At 37.4% G+C, this 19,473-nt stretch overlaps 1 protein-coding gene across 2 annotated transcripts in view; it reads right to left on the bottom strand.

Annotated features, from left to right (window-relative positions):
- Positions 1–19,473, bottom strand: part of PCSK5 (proprotein convertase subtilisin/kexin type 5) — a 430,298-nt gene that overhangs the window by 200,465 nt on the left and 210,360 nt on the right. For both annotated transcript variants that reach the window (XM_012813041.1, XM_012813044.1), the window contains exon 10: positions 2,066–2,169. In XM_012813041.1, the coding sequence (XP_012668495.1) occupies positions 2,066–2,169 (104 nt within the window). The remainder of the gene's footprint in view (positions 1–2,065; positions 2,170–19,473) is intronic.

Raw genomic sequence — 19,473 nt, 5'->3', positions numbered from 1 at the left:
GTGGGACACTAGGGAGGGCATGGTAATGTTTAGAGCAGGGAAGAAAATAACTCTTTTTTTTTTTTTTAAATCATCTTATTACGATCCTGTTTAGAAGAAATATGGGGCTTGCCATCAACAAAATTACAAAACAATCCCACCGGGAGCCCAGCTCTCTCAGAGTAATTCATCTATGAAAAAGCGAGCTTTAATTGTTACTCTTGGCAGCCATCTAAGAGAAGAGTGAAATATTATACTAAATATTGCCACGTGCAATAGTAAAATATTCTTTCCTCCTTGCCAGGAGCAGTGTACGGCCCCCTTTAGACTCAGGTTTGGGTCTGGTGGTTTAGTCTAAAGCCTCTGTTTCCCCTTCTCCAAAACCAACAAAGGTTTTCAAGAGCTGTATTTTTATTAGAACCATTTGCCCTTTTTTTTAGTTGCCAAAAAGGAATAAGTAAAACTAAGACATTTATTTGGGTTAAAGTTGATTCCTCAGCTTCATGGAGGTCAATGTACTTAGTCTGTGATCCTTCTACTAAGAAGTTCATTCCAGCTTTGAACCAGCTGAGGTTACGTGCAGGCCCCTTCTTTCCTTGCAGCCTCAGGGATTTTTATAGCACCGGCTGGGAGCATGGGGAAGCTAATCAAAAGGAAACATACACACGGCAAATAACATCCTGGATTTTCGGGAACAACTGAAATTTCAAATAATTTTGATGTCACCCATACCATTGCAATTTTGGGATCACATGTCTTGATTTGGGCTTTTGAGAATAGGATCCCAACAGGATATTTATATCTCTTTAGGTTAAAAGCTCATTGCAAACTACTACATCTTCAGCTTACATGAACAGAAAGGTGTTTGATAAGACTCCAAAGCTGAGGAATATTCTCTTTCTAGAAATGGAGTGAAGCCTTAAGTGAAGATGTTAAAAAACTGTGTGGTGCTGGTTACCTGGAATATCTGTAGGTTTTGGCTTAGAGCCTATAATAAGGTGTTTGTAAATAATTCTTAAAATATATATTCTGGCATGAATATCTGTACACACTGGGCAGAGTAGGATATATCAAGGTCCTGTGTAAGACAGGATGTGAAGATAACATAATTCAGCTTCCAAAATGTTCAAACAGATGTTATGAGGGCCCTTAAAAGTGAAATGACCTGCCCAGGATTATTTGGCATGCTTTGGACGGTGTGAGGACCAGAACCTCAATTTTTAAGTAGAACCCTTTCTTCCCGCCCCCCCCCCCAGGGTGATATATAATGATACTAAGATTATTTGGGAATACATTTAAGTCCATAGATAAGTAAAAAGTAATCTTGGTTATAACTTGAGCAAATATATTCAATTTTAGGATACATGATTTACACAACTACTTTCTTTTTAGATAACATATGTTATTTAGGACAACAAACGACATGGCTACTGTCAATAATAAGAGTCTGAGCGAAGCTTAACCTGCATCAGCCAGGGGGAAAGGATGCAGTAACTGTTATATAATGTGCACAACTACAGAATGACTGGACGTTAGGAAGCTTTGTAAGAACTTGCGATTTATATAACATTTCTTTGAGGTATGCCTGGTTTTCTGTTTGTGGAAGTTCTGAAACACAAAAATAAAATTTATAGAATGCTTGGCCTAGTAACTAACAGTACTATATTAAAGAGAACAATATAACATATATATATATATGAAATCTTAGTTTTACTTAAGTGGAAGTAATCATTATAGAAGGCAAGGAATTTTAAAATACATCATTATAAATACCGCTCAGATAATCAATGACAGCAAATAGTAAACCAATTAGGAGTCCCATAGGTCGTCTATAATTGGGAGTTGGTTGATCTCTTTAAAAAACTGACCCATGATGTGGGAAGCCAAGGAAATCTGTCTTATGTGTGTAGTTTTCATTAAAAAAAAAAAAATCAATCTGCCTTTATTTACGAAAAGATCAAGCTTCTTTGTGTGTCAGCACAAAATTTAAAGTTTCGTTTGAGGGGTTCTAGTTCCTGCTCTCCATTTAAAATGGGGGAAAAATAAAAATATTTTGCCTGTGACAGAATATGAAAGAAGTTCTCACCCTTAAAACCAGCAGCATTGGTTTTCCAGTCATTAGCGTTCAAATGTCCCGCACGGGAAGTCCTGACAATAACATGCTGTACGTCTCTCCAGGTCAGAAACGGACTGGGGAAAGACAAGGTAAGAATCATTGTACCAAAAAAAAAAAGATGGGGGAAGCAGAGAGTCACAAGCAAATTAAAAAAGCAAAATCAAAATGGCAAAGTACTAAAAACAAAGGGTCAGAGATTTGGGTTTGGGATAACCAAATGCCAAATGCCGCTCTTGTTCTCAACATGGAGAAGTGACATTAGTCTGTGGGAGGCAGAAAACATACCCGGAAAGTGAAGAAGTGATAAAGTTGTGGGTCAGTGCAACTTAGTTTTTAAAAGGGTGAGCGTTTCCGGTTTCCTCAACAAAATGGCCGCCCACTACGGTGCTCATCATCCTTTGTGTAAAAACTTGCAACATCATCAGAAAATTACAGTCAGCTAAAGTCAACATGGAAGGCCTTCTGCTCAACTGTATAGGTAGGCGATTGCTTTGCAATTTACCTAAAAACTTAGCAGTGTTCAACCTTCTGCACATATATATGTATATAAGACATGGAAAAATCTCAACTGAAATTGGGTCTCCACTTTCAGCATTCTTTAAGGAAGATAATATGGTATAGAACTCCAAGCTGGGCTCCAAGGCACAGACACCTATGGGAGTATCCTTAATCCTTAAAAGTAGCTGTTATCTTGTTAGGAGATACCTCGTTCTTACGGCTCTTAGCAGTGAAAAGCACAAAGAAACTATTGAACAGCAGGTACTTTCATTGGAGAATTGCAATGCTAACCCTAAACAAAAAGAAAACAAATCCAAGCACAGGTACACAGACTTTTATTCCCTTTTAACAAATCTGCAGATATGAGAAGGCATTCAACTAAGTGCACGTTTGTAATTCTAATCAGGATACTTATTTACAAGTTCAGTTTTGAATCTTGAGGTGTGACGATCTCTTAACTTATCTAAGAAATGTGGCAATTTTCATGCAGCTTGAGTAGCCATTTTCTTTATTTCTCATCTACCACCTTTCTTTGGAAGGGTCAGGACATTTAAAGTACAGGAGAATATAACTCACTACCTGCCTAGATGTATGACCCTTGATGTATGATAGGGTTCAGTGGAATCTCTGGGCACCCTCTTTTGCACATGTCTGAACGCTGAGATCTTAATCACAGGGAGAACTTAATATCCTAATTTTGGCTGCTTTTTAATGATGGAGCATGTATACGGTTTTACTTTATATTATATCTCTTTCCATCATATTCACTGTATCCATGTTTTTGAGGGTGGCACAGTAGCCTCCTAGTAAGAGGGGGCCCAGAGATCAGACTCTGGCTCTGTCAATTTCTATCTATGTGAAATTAACCTCTCAAAGTCTCAATTTTCCTGCTTAGAACGTGGATGCTAACACAGTAGAACCTCCATTGTTGACCACCTCCCTACAACAACCACCTCCTTAAGTTGACCTAATTTTCACAGACTGGACATGCACCACATGCTCATCTCAGTACAGTAGGCCTAGTTCCTTAGGTTGACCACCTGCATGTGTTGACCAGTTTCTTACAGTCCCTTGGGTGGTGAACTTACAGAGGTTCTACTGAATCTTTTTTGTTTCATTGTACTGATTGAATCAGTTAAAATAATGCCAAGTATTTAACCTGGTGCTTGGCACAGAAGAAGTGGTAGATGGGACACTATTTTGCTCCATTACCAACCCCAGCTCTTATTTAGTGACTTGAAAAGGAAGGAAACAGGGAAAGAAAAGTACTCTTGAGTTCTCATACATTTCCGTTCTGTCCTCAGATTAAAAATACAAAGACAGTGAGCACTGCCATGGTTAAAAGTTTTCACAGGGGGTAAGATTGGATCTAGACTACAATATTTTGCATGGTTGTATTAACAAACAAACTTACAGTAAGGAAATTAAAACCCAATTATATGAACTTTTAAAATATGAGAACTATGGAAACAATTATTTTTGCTTTGTTTGGATGCAGCACTTGTTAAGAACCAACTGGAGAACCTGATAAAGCAAGAAACGCTTAAGAAGGGAGGGAGGGTGTGTGATAAATGCCAGGAGACAGGGAAGCTTGGCTTGTAAAACAAATACCTTGGTTGACTTAATTCGTGATCATTCAGTAGATTCAATCCATTACTGTCAGAGAAACTAAGAAACGATTCCAAGGATTCTGATTATTGTACTGATTCCAGTCTCAACATAAGATGGTCTAGTTCCCCCTAAGATGGGATGTCCCAGTTATGAGAGTGAAGGGCAAAGGCTACAGCAAGAAAGCTCAGTCTGGAAAGACATCCCAGCCACTTAGTTATGGGAGAGCAGAATCCTCTCAAAGGAACACACACGTTTTTCTTTTTTCATGAGTAAACAAAATGACACCGAAAAGTACACTCAGATTTGATGAAGGTATCGGAAGCAACTTAGTAATTTAAAAATCAAATTTAACACACAGTTAAAACTTCTAGGTTTTACATCTTATCCTTCAGCAGGAAAAAAAGAGAAAAGAAGTTTCCCATGTTACCTACAGAAATACCCAACCTGGGGTCCCGCCCATGGGGAGATAGACGTCTTCTGTAGTGAGACTTAACACTACAGAAAATGTAATCATAATAATAATAAGACAGTAATAGAACAGGGAACATTTACACTTATCTTGTACCTTAAGCAGCTGAATTCTGGCAGATTCAGGAAGCCTCCTGTATTCAACTCAGCCTGAAGAAGTAAGAGTTACTTGTGCTCATGCTGAGTTGCAAAAATGAGTTCTTCTTGGAGAGCTTGTAATTAGACAGAAAAAATGAGCTGCAGGAAATTGGAACTACACGTGGCAAGAGGAGGTGTTTGGATGATTTTACCCTGACATTTGAAAAGGAACAACTTCAGAAATTATCTAATTTGAGAATTTCTTGAATTTCACCAAAATAAAGTGTGAAAAAATATGGGAGAGAGCAATGGATTTCGAATTGGTGATATTTCTACTTACGGGGAGGTAACTAATTAGCTTAGGAATTAGACATAAGTTAATTTGGGTAGACATTATGGTTTGGTAACGGTTAGTGTGTGGAGAGGACTCTGGTCTCTGGGCAAGTCTGATTCACATCTTACTTCTTATTTGTATTTATGCTCAGAAGGATGATGCAGAAGGGAAGCCTAAGTCAAGCTATGAAAGACTGAGCAACCCACACGTACAGGAAAAGTAGAAGGCAGGCAGGGAGCCCTTTGCAGGGAATTCCCTAGTCCACAACAGTAACATCGGACTCCTAAAACTTACCCCTCTCTGCTAAATACCTTGGCACACACTACACTGGCCTCTGAAAACCTAGACCCTTCTGATCTCCAAGAACAGACAGGCTGAGCATAAAGAGCTTTGGAGCAAGTCACAAGTGAGAGGCTAAAAGATTAATGTACCTAGAGAAAAAGAGCAGTGTCTCACAACCCCAAGCCCGGTGACCACCTCCCCTAACAACCCACATGTAGTCATGCTGTATACCTCTCAAATTTCTTCCTGGAATTATTATCAATTATCCTAAACAACAATATATGTGAAAAGATCTGCAAGGTCTGGGTAGCTATCCGTGAACTTTCAAAGCAATGAAACGAACATGACTTACTGGGGAATTCTTTCTACATCACCTTTCCCAGTTAAGAAGTTTTGCATCCTTTACTGACCTCGTAATCATAACCAACATTTACTGAGCTCTTGGCTGAGCCAGGTACTCTATGCTTTACATGTATTATCACTGTGTAATGTAGGTAAGATTCTTATTCCCATTTCACGGATAACAAAATTGAGGCTTTGAGTTACACGCAGCAACTCAAATACATAAGCAGTAAGTGGTAGAGCTAGAATTCAAACCAGTTGAACTTGGCTGCAGAGCTTTGCTACCAATCATTACCCAACACGGTTTGCAGATGAATTTGCAAAGGGGAGAAGAAGCACACACACATTGATCTGTCAGGTAGTTCTTTGACAAGTGGATCAAAAAGCTAAGTGTGGCATGTCATGTAATCATGGTCACCCAACCTTTTATATCCATTCTCGCAATGCAGTTGGCTTTTTTTGCAGTTATTTTTTTGGCTGGGGCTGGGTTTGAACCCGCCACCTCTGGCATATGGGGCCAGCGCCCTACTCCTTTGAGCCACAGGCGCTGCCCAACGCAGTTGGCTTTTTGTTTACTGTAATATTCAGAAAACTCTTGAGCCTTAATTTCATTGGTAGATTCTACAGGACTAACTTTCGCACATTCTATCCATGATAAGCAGAAAAATGCCATGTCAGGAAAATATGGTTTTTATAACATAATATTTCACATGTATACTAAATGTCCTAACATTGCTACGTTATTTTATCCCATTATTGTTACGAATTTGTCATCTCGCCTGCTGTGGTCACAGTCTGATGTGCTTCACAGCCTGGTTAGGTAACTCTTCTTCACTCAGCGAACCTTACCCCACTTCTAGTTTTCAGCAGCCTAAACAGGATAATTAATGACACCATCCCTACCTGGTGTCTGTATTACATTTTTGCTCAGAGCAGTTCAAAGTATTTCATGGGCCCAGCGCTAGGTTTTGAAGAAGTAGGCCATATCCCCAGAGAGACATTTCCGTGTAATGCTTCTTGTTGGGTTTCTAAGTGCAACTGCTAGCACTTAAATTAAAAAAGAAAAAAAAAAATCCCTCACTGAGCGTTTTCCCAGATAATTTCCACAGATGTGTGAATGTTTGAAATGAATCTGTAGTTAGTGGTCCTTAAAAAAAGGAATCTATTGGAAATCTTGGGTGACTAACTTTTCACCTGCACTTATTAAAGAGAAAAAATAACTGCTCTTCTACTTGACACCCCCCCCCAAACAGGTCTATCATTGTAATTTAGGGGCAACTGACAAGAGGGAAAACTGATATATGTTTTATTACAGGAAGATAATTTATCAATAAGAGGAACAACAGCAAATCTAGATAATTAAACTGTTTCCTAACAGGGAAATCTTCTCGACATAAAAACAACTCGGTCTAAGAAAATGACAAGGTATTATGTGGACCAGATCAGTGGGGAAACTTCATGACCAATCAACAATCATCCAGAATCAAACTTGCTAAATATCCAGCAACAATCCAAGACAAAACCAGTCCCCATTCATGTTTCTTAAGATAACAAAAAACAGAAATGGGAAGCAGTACCCAGGAAATTAATCGTTGTACCAATGCTAAGAGAAACCAGCAATTATGGGAAAAGATTCATTGCAAGCTGGAGCCACAAAGATGAGGCAGAAGGTGTTTAAAGCCTGCTAAGATTGCTAAAAACATTACGTTGATTGCAGCCAGGTGCATGAAAATGATGATTTAAGAATAAAATAACGAACAGCCAACAAAGCAAACCAATCTTCTTTTGTCAGGTCATGAAGAGCCTGAAAGAGCCATCAGATCACCAGTTTCACCTTGATCAGGAGTATCTGGTACTGGGGCTGAATTTTGCTGTATGTTCTACATTAATTCTACATTAATTCAAAAGTTCCAGGCCTAAAATTGGGTTGTAACATCAGCACACACAGTTAATGATACCTCAAGATTTAGAAATATGAGTCGTCTTGGTATTACCTGGACACTCACTCATGACTCATCCACACCTGAACCAAAGAGGGAAAGACGAACGAAAAGGGAAAATTGGTTTAGGACCATGCAAGTCAAATTTTTATTTCATTCTCTTGTAAAATCGTTCTTTTTCCTTAGATTTTTAGTCTAACCCAAAGGTAAAGAAATCTGGTCTCTAAACATACTTAAAGACAGCCCCTAGTTTGCAATGAAAAATTTTGTCATTTACATTGAAGTGCCTTCTTTTATTCATGAATCCTGTCTTTCTTTTTAATTTTTTGTTTGTTTTTGTTTTTATTAAATCATAACTATGTACATTAATGCATTTATGGGATTCAGTATACTGATTTGATACACAATGTGAAATGCTTACTTTGAACTAATTAACACACCCATGACCTCGCTTACTTATTTGTTGTGGTAAAGACAATTATATGCTTTCCTTAATAGTTTGATATAATAGTACCATTATATCATCCACATTAGGTGAGGTCCCCCCCAAACACCCTGCATCTTCCCACTTCTCCTTCCCCTCCCCTCTCTCTCCTCTTCCCTTCTACTTTCTGGACTATAGGTATGTTTTACCAATCGTATGAATGTGTGGCTAGTAAAGTATGTCAAGAATGGAAGAAAAAGTATCCAATGTACTCAACACTACTATGAAATCCACATGAATCCTGGCTTATTATGGCACATACATACTTGTTACAACTAAAAGATCAAAATTACATTTTCTGCAACCCATACAAACCAATGATATTTCATTTGCAAACTCAATAATCATTTTCTTGAAATACTTCGCTACATAAACTCTTACAGAATAAAACTTGAGGAAGGGCCAGACAGAAGTAGGCTAACTTGAGATCACAGGTATTAAAATCAAGTCACAATTACGAAGCTTTCTCTGAGTTCTCCCTGTACACTCCACTCCATCCAAACACACTGTCCTGAATGTGATGTGTGAGGCCTCTTTTTAGACCCATAACCCAGAATCTAGGTCTGGCCCTCGGTTTCGTTCCCACACTTTAAAACCTACTGCAGTAGACAAACTGTGACAAGACAAGGGTTTCCTCTCTCAACTTATCCTTGTCGGCGGAGGAGAAACAAATTTTGCTCACGTTCCCTTTTCTGCTCATTTCTGCAGGCTTTACCAGGACGTAGCCTGGATAAATATGCAATTTCTAGGCTCACTCCTGCAGGAAGACATCTTTACCCTACCTGTTTCTCATTTGTTCTCAAAATGACAATAAATACAGCCTTGAATTACAGGACAATGGTTTAAATCACTCTTTAGGGTGAGAAAAACCTAGAGTAAATCGGGGGCTCTTTAATAGTTGCATAACCCTGGACAATTTACTGCACCTCTCTAGAACTTCCTAAACTGTAATGGGGAGATGACATTTACTCCACAAGGGGACTGCTAGAATCTGAGGTAATGAATATAAAGAGCCTGGCACCTGATAGGCTGCCAAAGACAATGGTTGGTATGATTTCCTGAGACTAACCACCTCCTACACCGTAACAATTCAGAAGGACTGTTTTCTGAATTTACACTAATGTTTAATGAATCTCTAATTAGGCCAAGCTTTCGTCAATGTTTCTAAGTTTTAGCAACATGTTTCTCTTAGTTTTGCTAACTTATTAACAAAATAGCATTTTCAGCACCTTGGTATATTTCTGCTTGGTGAAGGAACAACACAACTAAGATCTGTCAAACAGATCTGGTTTTAACAGGCCCGTGGGTACAGGTGGCAGTCTGACTGGTTAACAAATGAATGTCTTTGTGCCCACAGTGATTCTAAAACATGGTCTCCATTTGTAGGTGATCTTTCCTACTGGTGACTAACCACTGAGGTGACACTGAGGAAAATAGTGAAATGTTCTTTTGTTTGATATCAGAGTGCTTTATAATTTCAAACGTTATGGTAAGGACTGCAAAGATACTTATTTGCTTAATCAGACTGTAGGCTTCTCATCTCAAAAGCCAGCAGTGAAACCCTTGGACAGGCAAGAAAAATCAGTTGCATCTCTGTTATTACAAATATTCTAAATTACTCTACAGGCCTTTTCTTTTATTATCGTTTTTTTTCTGTTAAACATAAAGAATTTAAATGATGCTTTTCTAGATGCTAATTTTTAAACAAGGTTTTTCAATGTTCAGCTTTAAATTCTGGTAGAGGTGGCTAAACCCTTTAGATTCTAGAATTTGAAGAACATTTTATGACCATTTTAGAAACTCCTGGCTTATTATATCAAGTCCTAGCAGGCTTTCTAATTATTAGAGACTGAAAGTAACCAAAAATATTTTAAAAATCATATCCCTGCCACACACACATTCATAAAGGAAACAATCAATGAAGACTAACTGAAATCAATGACAAAAATTTTGGAGGCATTTCTAAGAACCCTGTGGTGGATATGAATGGAATGAGGAAATCATTTTTAACTTTCATTTTCATTGCCTTTCTCTAGTCTATGTGTTGGGATGCCTTTCTCTAGTCTATGTGTTGGGATGCCTTTCTCTAGTCTATGTATAGGGATGCCTTTCTCTAGTCTATGTGTTGGGATGTCAAAACTGTGCCTTTCTAGATGCCCTGGTCATGAGGGTGCACATGAGACAAAGTTCTGACTAGGAAAGCATACGTCTGCTGTGCTTTTCTCAGAAAGTATTTGCTTTCTTGCTATCGGCATTGCTAACCCTGCATCAGTCTCTTCTCCTTCCTTTTACCTGAAATGTGGATACGATGGCTGGAACTACAGTAACCATTCAGAAAAGACCAAGAATAGCAACAGCTGAAGTTGGCCCAGGAATTCTGATGCCAGAATCTTATCTCTGACATACTCCCTCTCCATTTTCTTCTACTGGAGGATGGACCATGATGCAAAGAATCAGTTTAGCAATGCTTGCAGAGACTGGTTATTAATCCTTTACTATTGACAGAGGGGTAGGGATGCTCTCCTCTCCATCCCCGCCACTCAGCATATTCATTTCAAATGGATCTTTGCCAGAATCTCAAAAGTGGACTGGAATTTTTGCCCCTCAACCCACGCTTCAGTGGCAGATTCAAGTAAAAAAACACGCGGACACTAAGCACTAAGGAAGGACAGCATCACATTTTTTTTCTGAAGCCAGAGTTTTATATTGAGAAAAAATAATACTTTTTTAAAAAATGCAAAGAAAGGAAGGAGAAAGAAAAGAAGGCAAAAGAAACATAAGAGTACAAGAAAAAGAACTGGCAAGAAAGAAAAAGACGAGTGTAGGGAAGAAAACGTTAATATGGAACTTACGGAAAACAGCAGAGAAAAGGAATCTTCTAGCAGTCAACCTGGAGTCGCGGGAAAGACTACACTCCTAGTATAAAGTGGGGTCAGCAAAAGCAAAGTTTGCATTGGAAGGAGTCAATTCATAGGGACGTGGATACGGTGGAAAGTGGAGTTGATGTGGAAAGAGGCGAAAAGAAAAGACAAGATGATGGATTTGGAAAAGGGGAAGCAGAAATCCAGCTCCAGAGTGCTGCACAAGCTTTGTCTTCCTCTGACGTCATTACTCACCAGATGCTCTACTGGGGGCTTTAAGCACATTCCATCACCTGACTACCCCATGAGATAGACAACATTATTTTTCCCCTTTTACAGATTTTACACTTAAGGCTTAGAAAGGTCAAGTATCTTTCCCAAAACCACATAAATGTAACTAGCATGAAGCAGAATAGGACTTTGAAGCCAGTTCTCTCATACCCTAGAGCCCAAGCTCTGAAGCCTTGTGGTCAACCTTGCCAGTGATCAAAGTCATAGTAGAATAAAAATGTTCAAGTCAAGTTAAAAAGACTCAGTATGGTCCAGAAAATGTTAATAAAAAGAATTTTATCAAAAAAAAAAAAAAAAAAGTTGCCGGGCTCTACTCTTCAGTGTGGCTGTTAAGCAAAGGGATGGGCTCTCAGCTTTTTACTCCACTTACTGTCTCTCGCCTTAAATATTATCTAATTTAAACAAAGTTTAATGTTTTATTCTATGATTTTTTGTAAGATGCCAAATTATTTTTGGAAATCGATGGAATGTAAATGAATAAATAAACATTAGCCTTTCTGACATAAAAAAAAAAAAGAATTTTATCCCTTAGACTAATTGTAATGTATACATTTTTTCATTATAAATATAAACGAAAAAATACCAGGTATTCAAACAAAAAAGCTAAACAAAACGGGGTTTCTGGCTTAAGATATTACAAAACTAATTTTAGAAGGCGATGAAAGACACAGTTAAAGCTATTGAGAGGAAGCCACGAACCCCAGAACTTTATAAGAAGCTTATCATACTTCATGGGTGAATGCAGAAGACATACATTTGTAGGATTGAGAAACTACACTAACCAGCCTGTCTACGAACACAGATTCTGAAAACCAAAATAAACTAAGTAAATAATTTAAAGATTTATTTTAGCTTATGAATAAGTCAAAATTAAAAACCCTAGGATGTATAGTAATTATTAGAAAAGACTTAATGATGACTCTAAATTAAATAGAATAGGGAGTTAAGTCTTAATATGTATAACTGTTTTAAAAGAATTCTTTTGAGGGCAGCACCTGTGGCTCAAAAGAGTAGGGCGCCAGCCCTATAGACTGGAGGTGGCGAGTTCAAACCTGGCCCCAGCCAAAAACTGCAAAAAAAAAAAAAAAAAAAAAAAAGAATTCTTTTGAGAATAAAATGAAAATAATGATAAGAAATAAATTAACTAGAATAGTCTGTTGCCTGAGTCTTGAGTCCAGATTATGGTATTAAAGATGGGGAAATAAGTAGATGAAAGAAACCCAGTAAAAGGAAGCCACGTTTACATAGCAAGAAGTCAAAGGCGGTATCTACCCTGTTATAAGATATATTTATTTTAAAATATTCACTTTCTTTACAACTACCTAAAATATAAGAAAACTAAAAATTGAAGAATAGGAATAGGTTTTTCTCCAACACTCACAAATATATGAATGGCAAAACAGACCACCATTAAGAATGCAAACAATGTAACATTTTAGATAAAAATCATTTAAAAAGGACAAAGAAGTTGAATTTACGTAAGAGACAAGGTGCTACCTAAAATAAATCTAACAGGATGAAAAAAATGGCTGAATCAAAGACTTTAAGAAAAAAGAAGTAACAAAAGTGTTTGGATAATAAAATTAATAATAAAAATAATAAAATAAAATTAATAAAAATAAAAATAATAAAAATAAAAATTAATAATAATAAAGTGTTTGGATAATAAAAAAAAGATGAAATCATTAATAATAGCCAATAGTTGCCAGTATTCTGTAGATTCATTTGAATCAGGAGGACAAGAGCATCCAAGATTTAAAATAAGTACAAAAAAGTATCTAAGATGTCATCAAATTTACTCAGCTGCTCCACTGTGATCCTAATGCGCCCAATGTGAGCCCCACCCCAAAATGGATGAATCAAAGACTTTAAGAAAAAAGAAGTAAAATAGTGTTTGGATATTTCTATTTCAGGAGAAAGAATATAGAGAATTTGTTTACACAATAGAGATGACTTAATAATATCAAAATATGTTCTACAAAGAGGCCTGTTTTTAAGACTTTATGGATCAACTAAGAGTTTTTAAAGAAAAGTTGAAAATATATAAGACCAAAAGGAAATCTCAACAATCTCCCTAAAGATAAACAATACCTCACAAACCACCAGTGCTGTCAGTTATCTAACATTTGTATTATCTGACCACAGCGCAGCAGGAGGAAAAAATGGTCAATTATAAATCTCAGTAGTGACAAAGTATTAAACTCTTATATGTACTTTTCTCTTGGGATCTGGAATTTGTTTTTTCTTCTTAAATAATTAAAAAAAATACGTTTCTCAATTGTCCTTCTATCAAAGCGGAAGCCAAAACATCAATAGAAAATAACGACAGTCAATAAAAAGTGTGCTCAGAAGTAAACACACATTTAAAAAAAGTTTCTCAACGTAAAAGGAAAGATAAATGAATCGAGATCAACCAGTAAGATGCATAAAGGCACAAAGAGTAATCCTAATGAAAACAGGAAAGAAATTAACAAAATTAAGACAAGATAATGAAAAAAAAATTACTAATCAGGAAATCCAAGAACTAGCTCTTTAGAGAACATTAATTGAAAAAAAACTAATCAAGCAAAGAAAAAGAAAACATTAATGAAATAAATTCTAAATATTAATTGAAAAAAAACTAATCAAGCAAAGAAAAAGAAAACATTAATGAAATAAATTCTAAATATTAAGTCATAAAAACCAATATAAAAGATACGTATAGTATTAGAAAATGCTTTATATAATAATTGGCTAATAACTTTGAAAACCTTATTAAGTGGACATGTTTCTGCAGAAGATCACTGAAAAAATTAAAATTGAAATAATTTATCAAAGCCTTACCTCTAAGAAAGGCTTTGAGGCTAGATGTTTTCCTTTAAACTTAAAAGACTACCAATCCCATGGGTCTCCAAAAAAAAAAAAAAGACAAGATGCAAAATTCCACAGTGCGTTTTGTGTGTTTAACATCATTTGCTACCCCAAAGTGGCAGAGACAAGGCCAGTTCCAAGGTCAAACCAAACCTGGGTTAAAAGCCCAACTGTCTGTTTACTAACTGTGGTACCTTATATGTGAAGATGAAATAAAAGAATCTATAAAGTAAACAGCCGTCTCCAACCAGGAACTGGTTTCATGGAAGACCATTTTTCCAGAGACCGGGGTCGGGGGTGGGAGGTGGTTTTGATAGAAGTCTGCAAGCAATTGATTTATTATGGTCTCTGTGCAGTCAAACGTCTCTGCTAATGATAATCTGTATTTGCAGCCACTCACATTACCACTCAGCTCCACTTCAGATCGTCAGGCATTAGCTTCTCCTAAGGAGTGCACAATCTAGATCCCTCACGGGCGCAGTTTACAGTAGGGTTCCCAGTCCTATGAGAACCTAATGCTGCTGCTTCAGGGGTCCTCAAACTTTTTAAACAGGGGCCAGTTCACTGTCCCTCAGACCGTTGGAGGGCCAGACTGAGGGCCCCGGGACGAGTCAGCTGCTATGTAGGACAGGTAGCAGCGGCAAAAACACCCGGTGGGCCAGATAAATGTCCTAGGCGGGCTGCATGTGGCCTGCGGGCCGTAGTTTGAGGACGCCTGATAGTGGAGCTCAGGCAGTGATGTGAGCCATGGGAAACAGCTATAAATACAGATGAAGTTTCACTTGCTCACCCCCACTCAGCAGACTGCTCACCTCCTGCAGCCCAGTTCCTAATAGCCACAGACTGGGGGGTTGAAGATTGTAGCTTTTAAAAAAAGCCATTTACCTGTTCTAAGTATACAATCAATGTTAGCTAGCTGCTTCAAGACATAAAACATTAAAAAACAGAGGAAATCAGGACCTAGACATGAAAGCTTACTTTCATTCTTCATACTTAACATTGTTTGAATGGTAAGCCAGTGTGACAGAAATATGTGGGTGACTACAAGTTTTGAGACAGTCTGTTATGGTCCGTTAATTCACTCCCAAAAATCACAGTCGACAGCATCCTCTCTAATCCACCTGTGCAAGATTCAACTTGCTCAGCTTATTGCTGTGGCGGGGAGGGTTTCTTTTGTTTCCATCCATGCAGATTCTAGGTTTCTTGAGTTTTGTGCATCTCAAAACTTCCATAATGACCTATGTTTAATAATACTGCAATTTTATCAGCTTCTATATTTTCAGTCCTTTCCAGGTATCTAAGTTCATTTAATCCCAGCAATAGTCCTGTGATTCTGAGCTATTCACCCAAATTTCAGATGAAGAAAGTGAAACTCAACAAGGTTGAGAAATACAATTTTCACTTGCTCAGGCAGTGAAGGTAGGGGCAGAATTCAAGTCAGCTTGACTCTAAAATCTGAACTAGGGCGGCACCTGTGGCTCAAAGGAGGAGGGCGCCGACCCCATATGCTGGAGGTGGCAGGTTCAAACCCAGCCCTGGCCAAAAACTGCAATAAAATAAAATAAAATAAAGCCTGAACTAGAGATAGGAAATACACACAGAGCAATAGCTTTGTTATATCCAGTTAAAGTAATAGTAAATCAAATAAATATGTGCCATTCAAAAAATAAGTCTAAACCAAAAAGTACGCAACTAAAGGCAAGTCCAAAGCTTTATTATGCCAATATAAAGAAGAGCTGAATAATTTAGAGACACACTTCCTTGAATGGCCAAACCAACTGTTGCCAAGAAGCCAAGATTCATACAATTGTTCTAAACTGTTACTGGGATTGTTTTTAGAACATAAAAGACTGGTCCTAAATTTTAATCTAGAAAAAAGAACAGGTAAGAATGTTTATGAAAATGTTAAAATGAGAAATTATTCTGTCATGTCTAAAGACTTGACAGAATAATAGAACAGAAAACAGTAAAAGAGATCTTTATAAATACAACAACTTAAAAGAATGCAAAACAAGTTGTTTTGGGAGGAGATAGATTACTTAACAGATGACATCAGGCAAATGGCATCCCTATAAAAATTCAATTAAGAGCTTCACATTTGACAACAAAATAAATTCTAGTTGGTTAAACATTGACAATGAAAAGTAAAACAAGAAAACTCTAGATGACAACGTAAGTTGTTAATTAACAGATTTTGAGATACAACAGGACTTTCTAACCGGAGGGATGGTAATCAGGGGTCCACGAATAACCGTAAAGTATAAACCAATTCTCTGTCTGCTACATGTGAATCTGGGCTTATTTTAGGGTAAAGCACACATAGCTTTCATCAAGTCAGCACACATAAGAGTCTCCAGGAGGTACCAAAAGGTCAGGTCTGACTAATTAACTGAAGAATTCACAAAAGACCCATATGTTTGACCACATAATAATTCAATAATAAATACAAAGTGTCTCTATTTTAAAATGATATGAAGAAAAGTTGAAAGTAAATGAAAACATGATAAAATATTTGCACTGACAATGGCCAACGGTAATGCAATGAGTATATGTAGGTAAGAAAAATAATTAGCAACATGAAAGAGTATGAGGCGATTTGTAGAGTCACTCACCTTTTTGAGTGACTTTGACTCTTTTTTGAAATTCAATTTGAATGTTATAATGGTTATTACAGTTCAGACATTTCTCAACACCCAATTTCCAACAACTGAATGGAGAGGGCACCCACAGAAACCTGAAATCTTTCCTCTAATACTGCTTGATTGCAGGTTAGAAAAAAACATTATTTGGTTTAAAAAGCTGATAAAGAAAAAACTAATGGGGGTAACAAACTGAACAGCAAGATCTGAAGGGAAAGCAACATGCTGATTAAAGACCAAGCATACAATAAATATGTTTTTACAATAAATAAGTTGCAAGTATTAACCTTTACATGAGTATCACAGTATTAGGAGTTAGTACATTTTTCAAGCTTAAAACATCTGCTTAAAGTGGACTGTGTAGGGACACTTGTTGTGTGTATCTGCATGATTTATATATATGTATATGTCTTTACAAAAAGTTTGTATTATTTTGATGACCATCTAATTTTTAAAAAATGGTTGGTTCTATTGCTAATAAATAATATTAGTGGTCAGAGCATCTCTTCCTGGAATCTGCCAGAATTAAATAAGTTTATTTGCTTCCAAGATGTTAGTTAGCAGCAAATAAAATCAGTGGAATATTTGCAAGTACCACTCTGACGAAAGAGGTTTTGGATAGTTTGGATTTCAAGGCTGGCATACAGGTTTTCATTTTGGGAAACAATGTGAAATTAGTCATTTTTCATTTTGCTAACTAAAGGACAATCTCATTTTATACAAGCAAAAGAAATTTTACGTGGTACACCAGAACAGTCTATAATTTCAAGTAAATCACTTTAGAAAAACTCAAAAAGTACCCTTAGTTTAAAAATAATCTACGTTACATCATTATCATTACTCCCCTTTGCTTGGTGATCCTTGCGTACTGTCACTAAATAGCATTTCTACAGACCAGATGGTCTCTGGGCAACCTTCCAATGTTATGCTTCTTCAGACAATGTGACAACAATTATTTTACATTCCAGGTATGGGATCCCAAGTAATTGAGAATTTTAGCACAATGAAAATACACACATTGAATATATCTGCTATGAAAAAGGAGGCTATTAGATGTCAGCTCCAAGGGCACCTAAATTCAGAGCTGCGTATGAGAATTCAACATGACTAACGTGATCACTCCCGCTCACACTCTCTCCGGGAAGTCCTCCACAATGTTCTTTCATGCCCTTTGTAAAGATTTTCAACAGGAAAATAGGAGAACGTGTCTCCCTATCTTAAACTTCATTCAAATGCTCTTCTTTTGCCCCAGCATTCCCTGGTAGTGTACTGAATTGATCAGAGAAACTAGAGTGCCCACTGAAGACAGAAAAGATTCTTACTGTATTCTTCCTGCCTAGAAGAACAATTTTAATCTCTGAAGCAATGCCAGTTTTCAACCTGTTTTTAATCATATACGGCCATGTTTCTAAAGTTGTGGTAGAAATAGTGAAAAAAAATTATTGGCCAAGGCTGATGGCTTAGTACTCTGGAAGGCTGAGCCAGGAGGATTGGTTGAGGTCAGGAGTTCAAGACCAGCCTGAGCAAGAGTGACACCCCATCTCTACAAAAATTAGAAGAATTAGCCAGGCAACACGGTGAGCGGGTATAGTCCCAGGTGATGCAGAAGGACTGCTTGAACCCAGGAGTTTGAGATTGAGGTGAGCTATGATGACACCACTGCACTTTAGATGGGGCTACAGACCGAGACTGTATCCCAAAGTATGTAAATAAATAAATTAATTAAATTAAATAAAGGATTAGTCAGGCTTTCCTCCTTACCATTTGGCCTCCTATTCTAGGGCTTGGTCATGATGGCAAGCACTATTGGATAAAAAAGGTGAAATGTAGTTAATGTTGCCAGAAAGCAGTAACTCAATAAAAACAAAACCAAGTGTATGCTGGATCCCTTTTATGATGCCAGTGGCAACAGAAATGCTGTCAATTGCTGACAGCCTTGCCTTAACCTTTCCTTATTTGTCATTATTAATCCTCCCCATCCTTTACCCCGTTATCTCCCTCTGTCACATACAGTGCTTTGTTTTACTTTTTTTTCCTTCATGTCAGGCATAATTGTCTTTAATCTGTGCCTCACTTAACTGGAATGTAGCCTCTACTGGAGCCAAGTTCAAGGCCTCGCATATATTTGTGTCCAACCTATTCACCATTCTGGGCAGCTCTGCAAGGACCATGCATGTCCTGGTCACAGATGTATTCTAGCTCTTAGCACAGTGCCAGGCACGACTCAACACATTTTCTTTCTTTCTTTTTTTTGTAGTTTTTGGCCGGGGCTGCATTTGAACCCAACACCTTTGGCATATGGGGCTGCGCCCTATTCCTTTGAACCACAGGCACCACCTCAACACATATTTCTTGAATGAATCAGTCAACATTTAGAGTTACAACTAAACTTATTGGCACTATACCTCACTAACTACAGACATCAATCCACACTTTTGAATATCTACAGAGAGAGTTTCCTTCCTTCCTTCTTACCTCCCTCTCTCCCTCTCTTCAACATACATTTGATAGCCTACAATGTCCCAAACACTGTGTTTGGTGCTGGTGCTACTGTAGCATACTGACTGTGAAGACGCTTACAGTCTAGAAGGGCTTCTCATTGTGATCTATGGGCCACTTACAATCAAATCACCTGAATTATTTTGAGGACTTCAAAATCTACATTTTAATATAAGATCCCATAATGAGTCACAGGCACAC

This window comes from Otolemur garnettii, unplaced genomic scaffold, assembly GCF_000181295.1.
Source record: "Otolemur garnettii isolate 467f Iridium unplaced genomic scaffold, OtoGar3 scaffold00006, whole genome shotgun sequence".
NCBI lineage: Eukaryota > Metazoa > Chordata > Mammalia > Primates > Galagidae > Otolemur > Otolemur garnettii.
This window is presented reverse-complemented; position numbering and strand designations above follow the sequence as displayed.